The 15,550-nt window shown below is 45.4% G+C and overlaps 1 protein-coding gene across 8 annotated transcripts in view; it reads left to right on the forward strand.

Annotated features, from left to right (window-relative positions):
• The window catches only part of STAMBPL1 (STAM binding protein like 1), a 48,538-nt gene extending 36,454 nt beyond the window's left edge, over positions 1-12,084 (forward strand). For 5 of the 8 annotated variants that reach the window (XM_082720974.1, XM_082720973.1, XM_082720979.1 and 2 more), the window contains 6 exons: positions 1,721-2,078; positions 2,921-3,045; positions 5,283-5,426; positions 9,770-9,882; positions 10,933-11,032; positions 11,767-12,084. In XM_082720974.1, the coding sequence (XP_082577100.1) occupies positions 1,721-2,078; positions 2,921-3,045; positions 5,283-5,426; positions 9,770-9,882; positions 10,933-11,032; positions 11,767-11,823 (897 nt within the window). In that variant the 3' untranslated portion in view covers positions 11,824-12,084. The remainder of the gene's footprint in view (positions 1-1,720; positions 2,079-2,920; positions 3,046-5,282; positions 5,427-9,769; positions 9,883-10,932; positions 11,033-11,766) is intronic. The other 3 variants (XM_082720977.1, XM_082720980.1, XM_082720978.1) reach the window with 1 other exon arrangement.
• The last annotated feature ends 3,466 nt before the right edge of the window (positions 12,085-15,550 follow it).

Consider the following 15,550-nt stretch of genomic DNA (forward strand, 5'->3'; position numbering starts at 1 on the left):
AGATAGGGAGAACAGTATATAATTTCTGATTTATCTTATTATGTAGGCTTTGGAAATGTGAATTCAATTCTTTGATCTTACAGTCAATATTACATTGAGAGGAAATAATAGCTAACCATGTGAGCAAAATGTAATTGTATCACCAATGGATGGTGGTTTCTGGATCATTATTACAGAAAGAGTAGCAATGGTAATGATGTCTAAGAGAGGAATGGCATTAAGAGAAAAAAAATTGATCCGTCTCTAGGACCTCAAGTTCAAAACTCGAATTCTTAAAGTCTTTAGCATTGTTATAAAAATGGCTTTGCTTTTCTTGTTCAATTGCGTATTTATGTGCTTTGGAATTATCACTCATTCTGACTCTCGCTGGAGTTCAGTCTTGTGAGCTCTGAATGTGGCACAGGGCCCCCGGTGTCCCGTTGGCGTAGCTGGAAGTCAGCATTGAGTGCAGCCTTTAGACCAAGGGACTGAGGGAATGTGGCAGTCTGAACATTCCCTCAAGTGCAACTATTGATCATTTGGATTTGACTTGAACTATGATACATGAGAATGATCTTGGACGCTCAAACAAACCAACAGCAAAGGAAAGAAGAGTCCAGGCCAGTCTTCATCCTGTCTGCAACACTCCTGGGATTGTCCTCTCTGGGTCTCCCAGGAAGGGACCGCCTGGTCTACCTTTAATGACACCAGTTTGGTCCCAGGTGGCAACAGTGTCCCAAAGTATAGGTCATGGAGATATCTCTGTGGAGATAGAGTGGCAGCCTTTACGCCTGGGATATGGGCATGCCCGTCAGTGAGCCCTTGCTGTAGGCAGGACAGGCATCACTGGGAGCTTTTTAGAAGTGCAGACTCTCACGCCACGCCCCACTCCTGCTGGGTCGGCTTCCACACTTCTGCCCAGACTCTGGGGGATTCATGGGCACCCCCAATGTGCGCTGTAAGCTGTGCCCCCACCCCAGCCCTACCAAAGCTACTTTTTCTCAAAACAACTTGAAGGGCTTATTAAAGATTTGTAGTCTTTAACCTAATAATGCCTAGATTTTTTTTTTAAGACTGGGGAGCCTGGGAATCTTCATTTTAACAAGTTCCTGGCTCATCCTGATGGAGATGATTGCGCCATATTTTGAGGACCGATTCCTTGTGGTTCCCCCTTCTCTGTAAAGTTCTGGCTGTCTGAGTTCTAGAGTCTAGGGCAAGAGGTTCTAGGGCAACACTGACCAACAGAACTTCCTCCTGCGGTAGAAATGTTCCGTGTGGGAGCTGCTAGCCACATGGTATTAAAAGGTGGCTGGCAGGAAGGACTGCGGAACTCAGTGTCTAATGTCATTTCATTTAAATTAATTTAAACGTAAGTAGCCCACGGGGCTGGGCATTACCATATTGGACAGTGAAGTCTAGAGCGACAGAACCATTTCTGAGATGGTCCACTCTGGTTCTCAGTCAGGCAGGCCAAGTAGCCAACCTTGACCTTGGTTTTCTGGTATTTGTTTAAAGCTCAGGGGAATGGAGGGAACTTGACTGTCGTGGCCCACCCCTGGTAACATGAGTGGACTCAGAGCCACTGCCTCGGGCAGACCAAGGGGCTAAGGTGCCCCTGTCCCTGTGGGCACATGGCCTTGTCTGCCTCTCTCCGCCCGCGTCTAGCCAGGAAGGGTCTCATCCCAGCTGGCTGGGGTTGCCATGGAAACTAACCTCCTATTCCGGCCACCACCTTTTCCAGAATAAATACAACGCGGAAATTCTGAAACAACGGGAGCATCAGAGCCTGATCGAGGCCGAGAGGAAGCGGGTGGCTCGGATGCGCCAGCAGCAGCTGGAGTCGGAGCAGTTCCTGTTCTTCGAAGACCAGCTCAAGAAGCAAGAACTAGCGCGGGGTCAGATGCGGAGCCAGGAGAGCCGGGCGCTGTCGGAGCAGATTGACGGGAGCGCTCTGTCGTGCTTGCCCGCGCCGAGGACCAGTGCGCTGCTGAACGTGCTCGCAGACCAGCCTCCGAGGAGCGAGGCGGCCCGGGATGCCAGCCACTCTCCTCCCGTGAACAGGGCTCTGAAGCCCGCGGCGGCACTGAGCGCCGTGCAGAGTAAGTGACCGGCTGCCTCCCGGCCTCGCTTCCGACCCAGCCTCCTGGCTCGTCCGGGGACCCGTGGGAGGGGCTCCTCTTCCTGTCATCCGCGGTGGTAGTGCCGCGGCAGGATGGGGTGTGAATTTCAGGGCCATCCGGCTCACCCCTCGTCCCCTGCAACCTTCACATTCAGGCAGCGTGACTTGCCCCCCATAGAGCAGCAGCCTTCTCATAAACGGGGCCCTATGGGGTCATGGGGCCGAGATTTGAAAAGAGAATTCCAAGCATTTTTTTTTTTCATTCTTGTATTTTCACCAAAGAAACCACCTGAATCCTAAAGGGAAACACCTACACTACAAAGAAGATGCCGAGAAAATGGTTGGCGCAGAAATTGGCTTAAAAACGTAAATGTTTCGCGTGTTGCTGCCACAGGAGGGTCTGGCGCACAGGGGGTGGCCAACCTCCAGGCAGATTCTGTGCTTCTGCCAACAGTTAGTGCAGCTTGGGGGCAGCTCTGTGACCCCCAGCAGGGCCCAAATCCAAAGGCAGACACAGTCGGATGGCATCTTGTGTCCATTTATTTTAAAAGAGTTACGCTAGACAGCCATTTGATAAATCACCCATCGCGAAGCTGGCACCTTCCCCCTTGCTCATGAACCAGTTTGTAGATAAAGGGGAATTTTACCTTTCTTCGCCTTGATGCCCGCTGTTAAGACTTTTAAAAATAAAACAGAAAGCGGAGCACCTGATAATTTCATCTTTTATGTTTCGATTGCCCTGCAGTTGCTTGCCAAAATCAGTTCTGGTGGTGGGGTGTAAGATTTGTTTCTTTAGCTGGTTCTTCCTTTCCTATTTCTTAGATCTAGTGGTCGAAGGACTGCGGTGTGTAGTTTTACCAAGAGACCTTTGCCACAGATTTCTGCTGCTCGCAGAATCTAATACAGTGAGAGGAATAGAAACCTGCGGGATACTCTGTGGAAAACTGGTATGGCCTTTGTTTCATGTCTCTCTGCCCACGATACGTTCTGATGTCGTGACTTTCTTACCATTAGCAAAACAGAATAAAGGCATCCTAAGATCCCTAAGATGGCAGCCTAAGATAACATCCTAAGGCAATCCATAATTGCAAAAATTATGAAGATGCCTTTATCTAGATTAATGAACACAAAAAACTACTGTTGTTTTTAATGGAATGATCCTTCTAGGAAATGAGTTGTAAAATTTTAGGATACTGTATCAGTTGGTTGTAGAGAATGAATCAAACCACATGCTAAACCTTTGTTTAGAAAAATAACTGTTTGGGGCACCCGATTGGCCCATTTGGTTAAGCATCCGACTCTTGGTTTCAGCTCAGGTGATAATCTCAGTGTTGTGAGCTCGAGCCCCGAGTCCAGCTTCATGCTCAGTGTGGAATCTGCTTGAGATTCTTTCTCTCCCTCTGTCCCTCCTCCCTGCTCTCTCTCTCAAATAAATAAAATCTTAAAAAGACAAAGAAAGAAAAATGATGGATTACAGGTCTCCAGATTTCCAAAGCCATCTAGTTTTCTGAATCAGATTTCCACGGCAGTTGTTAATTTCCCATATATTTACCTAATTAACTCTACCCATTCTGATCTGGGGTCAGATCGGAGGTCTGTCATCTCGCCAACCTTTTGCAGACCCGCGTGGTATAAAACTAGGATTCTCTTGTTTTCTTTGGTTTCATACAGTAGTTTTAACAAGCTGAAATCTTATGGCACAGGTCCCATTTACTTATGGAAGAGTCTATCAGAAATATATGATGAAAGACAGTGTCAAAATAGAAGGAGGACGAAAGAGAGGAGATAAGTTTAGTTTGCTACTTGCAAGAAGGATGAAAACTGTCTTGTGGAATGTGCCCTTGGGTCTAGGCACATTTTCCATCTAAACATTTAGCCTGGGAACTGTTGCTTCATGGCTATGGTCTACTCAGCCCACATTCTCCCTGCCGTAGTTCCGTTCTGAGTATTCACGTGTCCTCCAGGAGAGAGAAAGCACAGATGACCAACACAGGAGCATGACCCACCATGTTCTCTCGGTCACCTTGTCTGTCTGTCAGGGGCATTGTGTTCTGGATGCTTCCTCAAGACCATATATTGTACCCAGTTTGATTGACTGATTGATTGATTGATTGATTCATTCATTCATTCCTTCATCAGACAGATGTGTGCTGAGTATGATGTGTTAGGCACTGCCCTTGGTGTCGGCATTCTGTAACCTCCAACAGCCATAGTCTTTGCCATACAGGGCTCACATCATGCCTCTGAAGGACCAGCCAGATGATCCCCAGTTGGAGGGGAAAGCCCTGAGACCGGAGAGAAGGTGGTGCTTGTGGAGAGCGGACTGCTCCTCCCAGCACAAGCATCTCCTCCCTGAGAATCCCATCACCTCTTCCCAGACTCCTTCCTTCATCTCTTCCCTTGACCTGAAGGGAGTATTGTGTTTTTCCTTTTTCGTTTTCTAAATGCAAACTCAAAACATCACCTTAATTATGGAAGATCTCAGTGAGTTCCCCCAATGGCAGGAGAGAAATTAGGTCTGGATGTGAAATAAAATACAATGAATAAAATAAAATACATAAGGCCATCAACCTCCACAAACCTTAGAAATGTCCTTCAGTAAATCCACAAAACCGTTTCACTGGTATCTCCCCCTCCAGATAAACCTGATGCTGTATTGTCTGGATCTCTTCCCCTGCACATGTACTATATCGAGGCATTGCTTATTAACTGATGATAGTGGAGCAGCCCTGGTGAAAGTGTTAAAAACTTTCTTTTTTTTTTTTTTTCAAGATTTTATTTATTTATTGGACAACAGAGATCACCAGTAGGCAGAAAGGCAGGCAGAGAGAGAGAGGAAGGGAAGCAGACTCCCTGCTGAGTAGACAACCCGATGTGGGGCTCCATCCCAGGACCCTGGGATCATGACCTGAGCCGAAGGCAGAGGCTTTAACCCACTGAGCCACGCAGGTGCCCCTGTTAAACATTTTCTATCGTGAAAAGAGGTTTTGAGGTCCAGAGAGCTGCCTCACCTTTTTGGCAGATAACTCATTTTTAAGTGTGAGGCTTTGATTTTGTGGATGCGGGGGGTGGGGTACTCTCTAGTCTTCCCGCAAAACGCTATGCTTCCAGCTCAGGCTGTGGTTTTGTGGGTCCCTCCTGCCCCCCAGATGCTTGTTACTCTTTTTTGCTGATTGTTTTTTAGACGCATAATGAATTTACTATCACCCATGTGATCGTGCCAAAGCAGTCAGCGGGGCCGGACTACTGTGACGTGGAGAACGTGGAGGAGTTATTCGGTGTGCAGGACCAACATGGCCTCCTCACGCTGGGATGGATCCACGTACGTGTGAGCGTTGGGTTTTAGTGTCTCTCCCGTGGGGTGCTGCTTTCCTCCCTGAGGAAATTGAGCTTCCTTTAAATCGTTTCTTCTTCTTGATTTTTGTTTTCAAGTGGAATAAATGTCATCATAGTAAAGCATTCTCTCCAATGGTAGGCCAGGTCTAAGTCTGTCAAGTCCAGATTTGGACAAGGCAATAGTATCTTTTTTTTTTCTGACCATCCAGCGTTAAAGGAGAGAGAAACATTTGGAAATTGGATGACTTGCTTTGATGATTTTCTGTAGTCTAATGAAGACCTAGTCAGATTTTTAACTAATTTAACGAGACCATTATTAATGTTCTCTTTCTCTTTGCCATGGGTCAGAAGTGGAATATGTTAAGAAAATTCCTAAAAATGTTTCTTTGAAACAGATGTTTTTATATATCAAACAGGGACCATAGATTTTGCCATGTCTCCCCAACAGGCCAAGGAGGAATTTATCACTGCATAAACAGCCACGGTGGGGCCAAAAATACTGGGTTCCAACAACCCCCGGGCCATCATAGGAGCGAGAAAGGGCTTACTAATTAAAAGCCATGAGTTTAAATCTCAGCTTTGCTAAAAATTCCTTACAGGAATGTTGGTAAATTATGTAAGCAATCTGGGCATCAGCTTTATCATCCACATAACAGATGTCATAAGAATTGACTTCCTGCAGTGGTTTGCGTTAAATGAGATAATGTCAGTGAATTTCATAGCACATTTTTCTAGGAACTCAGAAAATCGTGGCCACTGGTTTTGGCGATGACGCTCAACTTTTCCTATCCATGGTTCAATCAATTTTTCCATTCAGTCTTATACATGTGGACCTGGGGTAGGAATAAGTCATCCCACTATCATGGGATGGATGGCCAAGATTTTCAGAGAGAATGTGGAATAATTCAAGGACCCTTGAAGAGAGATGGGTGACCATTTTTCATTTTATTTGCTTTATAGGGATGCACTGAAGAGGGGCGGGACACATGCTTAGATTCTTCTACCCTCCCCCCACACAAAATCAGCAAGCATTTGGTGTTAATGCAATTTCAGAGATAGAGGAGACCTTAGTCCCAGCTCCACCTAGGTTCTCCCCCCCCCCAAGATTTTATTTATTTATTTGAGAGAGAGAGAGGGAGAGCATGAGCAGGGAGAGGGACAAAGGGGGAGGGAGAAGCAGACTTCCCACTGAGCAGGGAGCCAGATGTGGGGCTCGATCCCAGGACCCTGAGATCATGACCTGACCTGAAGGCCCCCAGACACCTTTCCACCTCGGTTTCTATGTGTCCTTCGTCATCTCTGCTTCTGGGTGTCCCCACTGACCAGGTGGGGCTAATGAGTGCCCCCTCTCCCTCACTGGTTGTGTGTGAGCCATAAACAAGACATCGAGTATGAAAGCTCTTTGAAAAATATAAACCGCCTGTCAAACACAAGAAATGATTTATGATGAAGAGTTTTCAAAACTTCCCATATGTCTGTTTTCCTTAACAGTAAGTATTGTGCCTTACTGGGTGCTTAGAAATTACTGAATTTTCAAGGTATTCTGCAGTTGAATGTGATTTTCTGTCACAGGGAGGCATTTTAAAGCAAAATAAATTGTAGCCAAAGAAATAACACAAACTGAGAAAGAATGATACCCCATGAAGTTTTACTTACGCCGAGGAGTCAATGTTAATTTATAGTTCGTTTACTTCTTATAAAATGTTTTCCACATTAAAAATGGGTTTTCCCTTAGGACCTGTGTATGTAATACATGCAGTAATGAGGTTAAGCCGTGAATTTGGCAAAATTTTAAAATTTCAGGATTTTGCTTTTTTGTTTCTTTCACTATTGCAAGTCATTGTGGTTTGATGAACACCCTAAATCGTTGTATTTCTAAATTTTTATGGTTGTAAATGACATTTTATGATTTTTTTAAATTAACATAATAGTAGCAAAAAATTCCAGAGCTAGCTTTTTTCAGATGTAAGCTAGTCCTCGGAAAGAAGGGCGGAATCAGAGTCTAACAGGACTGGGTTCTCATGTGGACTTCCCAGCTTAAACGGCCCCCTGCACGACCCTTGTGCTTACCTCAGTCTTCGCATCTGTAAAATGGGGATGGTAATAGCACTTTGCTTCTGTCAAATGAGTCAGTGCCTGAGCAAGTGGCACCTGCAGCCATCACCATCATGGTCGTGGCCACGGTCATGGTCATTTTTATTTCCCAAGAGGGAGCGGGGTTGGAGCGCCATTCTCCCGTGAAGAGCTATTATTGGCCAAGTAGAAGCGATGCCTCTTGCCAGAAATGAAGGGCTCGGGATGCTCGCGGTGTGCCTTCTGTCTGCAAAGAAATGGGGCGGGCAAGTGGCTATGGGTCTGTTTGACAGTCTGCTGGTTGCCTCCACGGTGCTGGAATCCCTCTGAGCAAATTCTTACTTTCTCACTGAGGCATAGATAGTTCTATGTAATAACAGAAGGTTTGCACTGAATCAGATGGACAGGCAGTCAGGCCCTCCCAGTCATTCCCTCACTAAAGCTTTGGGTTTTTTAAACGGTGGGATAATTTCCAGTCCTCAGCTGACCTACGTCTTTGCAGACCAAGACCGGGAGTTATTTTTTCTTTGCAGTATATGTATTTTCTGTGAATAGAGATCAACGGCTTTTCCCCTCATTCTGTTATATCTGTTAAATAAAGTGGAAATGAGCTGTGAAATCTTGCATTTCTTTCTTTTTTTTTTTAAGATTTTATTTATTTATTTGACAGAAGGAGAGATCCTACGTAGGCAGAGAGGCAGGCAGAGAGATGGGGAAGCAGTCTCACTGCTGAGCAGAGAGCCTGATGCAGGGCTCGATCCCAGGACCCCAAGATCCTGACCTGAGCCGAAGGCAGAGGCTTAACCCACTGAGCCACTCACGTGCCCCAAATCTTGCATTTCTTTAGCAGACCATAGTTAAGTGCAAAGCTGTTTTTATGGGTCCGTGCCCTTTAGATAATAATGACAATATTGGGGCACCTGGGGAGGCTCAGTCGGTTAAGCCTCCAACTCTTGGTTGTGGTTCAAGTCATGATCTCAGAATTGTGAGATCGAGCCCCACGTGGGCCTCTGTGCTCAGTAGGGAGTCTGCTTGAGATTCTCTCCTCCTCCTCCCCATGGCCCCCATCTCAAAAAACAAACAAACAGAAAAAGACAGTCTTAAAATAACAATAGCAGGGGCGCCTGGATGGCTCAGTGGGTTAACCCTCTGCCTTCGGCTCACGTCATGATCTCAGGGTCCTGGGATTGAGCCCTGCCTTGGCTCTCTGCTCAAGGGGGAGCCTGCTTCCCCTTCCTCTCTCTGCCTGCCTCTCTGCCTACTTGTGATCTCTGTCTGTCAAATAAATAAATGAAATCTTTTAAAAAAATAACAACAGCAATAACACGGAGAATAATTGTGATTCTTCTCTGTGCTAGGCACTGTTGTAAGAATTTTACGTGGATCGTCTCATTAATTTTAATGTAGCAACCCCATGAAGAAAATGATTACTGTCCTTATTTTAAGGCTGATGAAATGGCATGAGGGGGTTAAGTAATCTTCTCAGTGTCATACAGCCAGTGAGCGATGGGCCCAGGACCCAGGCCGTACTCCCAAGGACCTCGGTTTCATGATTAAAGTGGTCACATTCCTTTCTCAAGGGTAACTGAGGTTGACTGTGAATTTTTAAAATCATGGTGGGTGCATGTGTTTTTCCTATTCGAGTGTGAACCTCTAATGTGTCTCTTGTGAACACAAGTTTGTTTATAGCCCAAAACCTGGAAGATACAGCTCTCGGTTTATAATCTCCCCTTCCTTCTCATCATATGGGTATTTACTTGCTGTGGAGGACGAGTCCCAAACGCCTCCGACACCCTGGAGAGTTCTGCTCTCCTATTTGTAGGCAATGATGATCCACGGGAGGACACACAGGAAAATGGAGTAAATTCACTGAAAACGTTCCATTCGTGTCCGTGGTTTTATATAAACTATCTCTGGGCTCCCTCGGGATCCCGTGTGTGGAATTAAGATGCCAGCAGGAGGGTCTCCTAGCTGCGTTGTGACGCGAGTCTAATTAATTCCCAGTCCTGTCTGTCCTAATACGCAGAAAGCGCATGGACACTTCCAGGAGCCTCTTCTCGGGCTCGTGGTTATTCTCAGGGTACACGAGGGGAGGGATTGTGCCAGGGACACAGTTTATTAAACCCTGGTTTTATTAATCAATGATGGTTAAAAAAAAAAAAGAAAGAAAAGAAAAGAAAAAGCCAGCTGTGAAAGATTTCTCGAACAGGCTGCGGCCTTGGCAAAGTCCTCCAGTAAGACTGTCCTCTTTCCCGTTTACAGACACATCCGACCCAAACTGCGTTCTTGTCCAGTGTGGATCTCCACACGCACTGTTCCTATCAGCTCATGCTGCCGGAGGCAGTCGCCATAGTTTGTTCACCAAAGCATAAAGAGTAAGTGGCCCTGGGGACCGGGTCCAAGTGAGGCGTTGTCTGGGGCTGTTGGGTTCAAGTGCGTCCACATGGCAGGGGGTGGCACTTGGACAGACAGGCACCCCGGGCCCTCAGGAGGCAGGGCTCGGTGCCGGCCAGCTCCCTTTTACCTTTACCTCTGTAGTCATAGGGCTTTTAAGGTCCTTTCATAGTAGAATTACCGGTTCTCTTTACTTAGGGAGCATGATCTCCAAGTGGATAAGCTGGACGTTATTTCAGTTTGCCTTTTGAGTTCCTCATTCTCCTGTCCTGCCTCGTGTTGTAAGAAAATTTCCAGCTTCCACTTAATGACCTTCAAAGCCTTTCTAGATTTGGGAGACAATGATGAGAGAGTGATGATGAGCAGAGGAGTCAAATACACTTAAGAGTGGAATCCTAGCTCCAGCTTCAGATGGTGTGTGACTGGCAGGATTCCTGACCACTATGATCCTCAGTCTCTTTATCCTTGACACCTGCCCATCTGGACTGATGTGAAGAGGAACCTGAATGGCAGTCTGTAGAAAGGGCTTAGCAATGGTGTCTGGCCCCACAGTTAGCACTTGATAAATATTTGCTGTTTCTTTAAACAGTGTCTATGTTATTAGAAAAAGTAGAAATATCTGCCACCTGTCATTTCCTCCCATGGCCCCTCCGTTTTGCATTCCGGTCTCATGGGACAAGTTCAGCTGCCTCTTCCCCATTGCAGCCCAGCAGGTGCATGGAGTTGGCTTTGGCCCCTTGGGAGTTTCTCTCTTCTGGGCCACTTATTGCAAAACTGGTTTAAAAGATCACTGTGGAGGGGCGCCTGGGTGGCTCAGTCGGTTAAGTATCCAACTCTTGATTTCAGCTCAGGTCGTGATGTCAGGGTGGTAAGATCGAGCCCCGCATCAGGCTCTGCACTGAGCGCGGTGTCTGCCTAAGATTCTCTCTCTCTCTCCCACTCTGTCCCCTGCCACCCACCCCTCCCCCCGCTCGCTCTGGAAATCCAGATGATCTTTAATTTTTCCACTTTTTGTTTTCACCCCGGAACAGCACCGGCATTTTCCGGCTCACCAATGCCGGCATGCTCGAGGTTTCTGCTTGTAAAAAGAAGGGCTTTCATCCGCACACCAAGGACCCCAGGCTGTTCAGTGTGAGTAGACTCTGCTGGCTATTTTCTTTTTTCTTCAGATACTTATTTTCTACCTGTTCATTTCCTCCTCCCCCCCTTGAAGGAGAGAAACAGCAGCAGTGTAATATGGGATAAAACACTGCTTAGTTTGGGGTTTTCTTATCCTGAAAATTCAGCAAGCTTTTTAGTTACTTCTGATTTCTTTGCACGATTATTTTATTTACAGGAGAATGCCAGTGTTTCTGTAGCACAGTTCATTGTGCATAAAGTTGCCTTTCCATTTATGGATCTGTGGGATACTTAAAGAAATGCAGTTTTCCTCAGACTCTAACTAAGCAGACAATGAAAGAAAATGATATTTATTTTCTCATGACTTCTTTCCACTTGATGTGGCCAGATTAATTTTGTCATAACAGTTCATTGGAAACTGTAATCATACTTCTGGGGTAGCCACAGATAGCCCCAAAGAAACACCATTTGACTATATCTTTTCTTTCTAACTGCTTGCCCAGTGGTTCTCCAGCAGTAACATCAGAGAAACATTGCTTTGAAGTTAGAATCGACTTAAAGTGACAATTAACTTGGCAACCTCTGTCTGTGTGTTTTTGCTAGAAAGGAATCAGTCCGATTCTCTCTGTTCTGATCGGAAACATCTTCAAAATTAGAAATGTTTTTAAGTTCGGAAGTCCATATTCCCTTTCTGCGGAGAAACAGGGTAAAATGTCATGATGTAAAACCATTTTTTTCTCACCTAGATATGCAAACATGTGTTGGTAAAAGACATAAAAATAACCACACTGGACCTGAGGTGATGTGTTCTGAAGACGAGCCCCGTCGACACGACTCCTCCCCGTGAACGTGCGGTAGCCGGATTTTCTTAACACGTTTCCTGAAGTGACTGATATTTTATATTTATACATTTTAGATCAGAAAGTTTGATATTTATTGTTCTTGCCCACTTTGAAGTTTTCTTTTTGGGTTGCTCTGTCTCCGGAGAGGTCACCGTTGTGTTACGTCAATAGTGTGAATCCCCCAGATACAACAACCACACAATAAATAATGCTGCAAACAACGGTATGTCTGGTGTTCAGAGAGGTCTCCGCGTGCGTTTTCAGTTTTCAATGCTTTGCTGTATTTTCTTCGTCGTTCCTATCAAAGGCAATTCCAAACAAAAGATCCTGAGTGCTCGGGGGTCTCCCAGACGGGCCATCGGGTCCTGCCACCCTTCCTATGGTCGAAGATGGGCAGTTACCACGTGGGAGAAGACACCTGGATGCACACAGGAGAGCCGTCTGGCGTTCAATGTCAAGCTCAGAGCTTTGTGAGCAGCCGATACCAGACAGGGAGCTTCTACTCAGGGAGCAGGTGCCAAAGGGCTTGGGGGAGCAGACAATTCATTAACCTGATGGAGAGGAGTCCGAGCAGGGACGCTTGCGGAGGGAAGAATGAAAAAAGACTCAGATAAAAGCGTACAACTTGTTACTGTGAAAGTTAATAGAGGTGACGGGGAGAAGAAATGAGGTATAGGAAATAACTGATAATTCTCAGCCCAAGAGAATTAAAAAGAAAATCACTTGCAAAGTGCACTTGCAATGAAAAGCATCTAGCTATAAATCAAGGAACAGGGAACATGAAGAGAAATACCTTTAAGCTGAGTAAGGCGACATAAAGACAACATTACCGAAGCTTGGACTGAGGTTTGCAACTGGTATCTGGATAATTCACGCTTTTACTTGAATCAAATGCAGGGGGGGAGTGGGAGATTTGTGGACGATGGTGGTTGAATTAGAAGGAAAAACATTGTGGAGACAGAATGTGACTGTCTTCAGAGGTAGAACGTTTAAAGAGGTTTAAGGTAAAATGAGGACACTAGAGGGCCCTCATCCCATCTGGCTGGGGTCCTTATGTGGAGGAGAGATGAGGAGGCCGACACAGGGAAATCAAGAGGGGACACAGGGAGGTCTTCTCTGTCTGGCCGTCTACAAGGAAAGATGCTTCCAAAGAAACCAGACCTGACCACACCTTGATCTCAGACTTCCAGGCTCCAGAACTGTGAGAAAATAAATTTCTGCCATTTGAACCACTCTACCTGTGGTATTTTATTACAGCCGTCCACCAAACTCATACAGTACTTAACACTTACTGAGGTTGTTTTCTTTTGTTCTCACGGACAGAACTGGAAACGACGTTCTCTGTTCTGCAGAAATTACTGTCTTCTCCACAGACCTTGTCAGTTATCGAAGAGCAAGGTGGGTAGTGTGTGGGTTGTGCTCAGCTCCTGAAGTGGCTCCCGGATTCTTGTGAGAAGTGTTTTGTTTGCAGAACGATCGGCATATATTTGAGATGCAGTGGCAGCGAACGCCATATCCCAGGGTTGGCTCCATGTCTCCCCCTGCTTCATCCCACGCCACAGACACGCAGGTCGTGCTGGGAAGACTGTGGTATTTCAGTTGCTTGGACTGAGACGAAGGTTTTCGTTGGGGAACCAGCCACAATGACCCCAACACGTGGAAAGCAGATGTTTCTCACTTGGCCCGTCTAACAGAATTATATAGCCGGAGAGTGTTTTAGGTGATGAGGATGCTTGAGGAATGTCATGTGTTCGGCACCGATCAAGAAAGAGGAAAACTTTCAGCTCCTTGTTCTTCTTAGAATTTAGTGTGTTATTTGTCATGAAGACAACAAATATGCAAAAAAAAAACTCTCCTTTGTTCCCTCAAGAGACGTGTTTCCTTTTCTAGCATCTTGGCTCTTCATGAGGCAAAAACATCTTTCCTTGGGGACAGCCACATTAGTGGCTCTGAGAGATTCATCATACTGAGTCAAGAGTCCAAGAGGACTCTTTTTTTAGTTATCGAAAGGCATGTCTTTGTTTATGTTGTTCTGACTAAAATACCACAAACTGGGTGGCTTAAACAACAGACATTTATTTCTCTCAGTTCTGGAGGCCCAAAGTCTGAGGGAAAGCCCACACATTCGGGCTCTGAGTAGGGGCTCTCTCCAGGTTTGCAGACAGCCACTTTCTTCGGTGTCCTCACGTGATGGACAGAGCTCATCTCCCCGGAGTCTCTTCTTATACGGACACTGATCCCATCATCAGGGCTCCACCCTCCTGACTTAGTCACCCCTACAGTCCACTTCCCTCCACACACCATCACACCACGGATTAGATTACAACATATGGATTTTGAGGAGAGAGGTGGGAGGTACAGACATTCAGTCTATAGCAAGGCCAGTGCCAAAAAGCTAATGTTTTATCCATTTGCCATGCTTTATAAAAGTGCTACTGTATATCTCCTGAAATCCCATAATTACATTAAGTAGCATTCAAGAGCATGTGAATAGCTGTTACTCTGTTCCCTGTGATCTGGTGTTCAAATGCCTTCCAACAGAGTTACAGAATTAAGAAGATAGCTTTCAAAAAGAAAGTTGATTAAGTCATACTTAATCAAGTCAGACTCGGAAGACCTGGGGATCATGACCTGAGCCGAAGGCAGAGGCTTCACCATCTGAGCCATCCAGGTGCCGCGAAAGCCAAAATTAAAAAAACAAAACAACAACAACAAAAAAAACAAAAAAAACACCTCATTTAAGTAATGTCTATACTCATTGTGGGGCTCAAATCCACTACCCCGAGATCTAGAACCACACACACTTTGAGCCAGCCAGACACTCCAAAGTCAAATTTGAATAATAAAATCCGAGCTCATGACGAAGATGCCTGAGGCTTCTAGAACTCTGTCATCACATGCTTACTGCTGTGGGACACCCAGTCCTAGGCATCTATCGAGGTCACTAGAATATTTTTAGGGTATTTTATTTATTTATTATATTTTATTAATATTTATGATATTTGTTTAAATATAAATATGTTTATGTTTATATTATTTATTTATTAGAATATTTTTAGAATATTTTTCTAAATGAAAAAGAATTTCATTTTACCAAGGACCGTTGACTTCTTGACTGGGTAAGATTAGAAATACAGGGGAAGGGGCTTTTGGGTGACTCAGTCGGTTGAGCGTCTGCCTTCAATTCTGGTTGTGATCCTGGGGTGCTGGGTTCCAGCCGTGCATCTGGCTCCCTGTTTGGCAGGGAGTCGGCTTCTCCCTGTCCCTCTGTTCCTCCCCCTGCTTGTTGTCTCTCTCTTTTTCTCTTAAATAAATATTAGAAATACAGGAGACAGAACTGACAGGAGCCATACCAATGGCATTTAAATACTACTTTTCTTCATGTGAAACTCAGTGGTTTATGCATTCACATGGGAAAAGGCTATCTGGGGATATCCATCTGAAATCACAAGCATTTCATTTTTTTAAGAACAAGGGCTAGTTCTTAATATGAGGGTGGAAATTGCCTGCTTCATATATTTTTTGTATGGGACAAGGGATGTCATTTTGTAGAGGGAGATCTGGTGGATGAATTTAGGCCGTTTCTTCAGGAGTTTCAGGTTGTAGTGTATGCAGAGTGATCTAAAGAGGGGAGGAAATAATGGACCCAATGATAGGACGGAGGAATAAGCTTCAAAACCAAATGTGG

The sequence above is a fragment of the Mustela nivalis genome, assembly GCF_964662115.1.
Source record: "Mustela nivalis genome assembly, chromosome: 2".
Lineage (NCBI taxonomy): Eukaryota > Metazoa > Chordata > Mammalia > Carnivora > Mustelidae > Mustela > Mustela nivalis.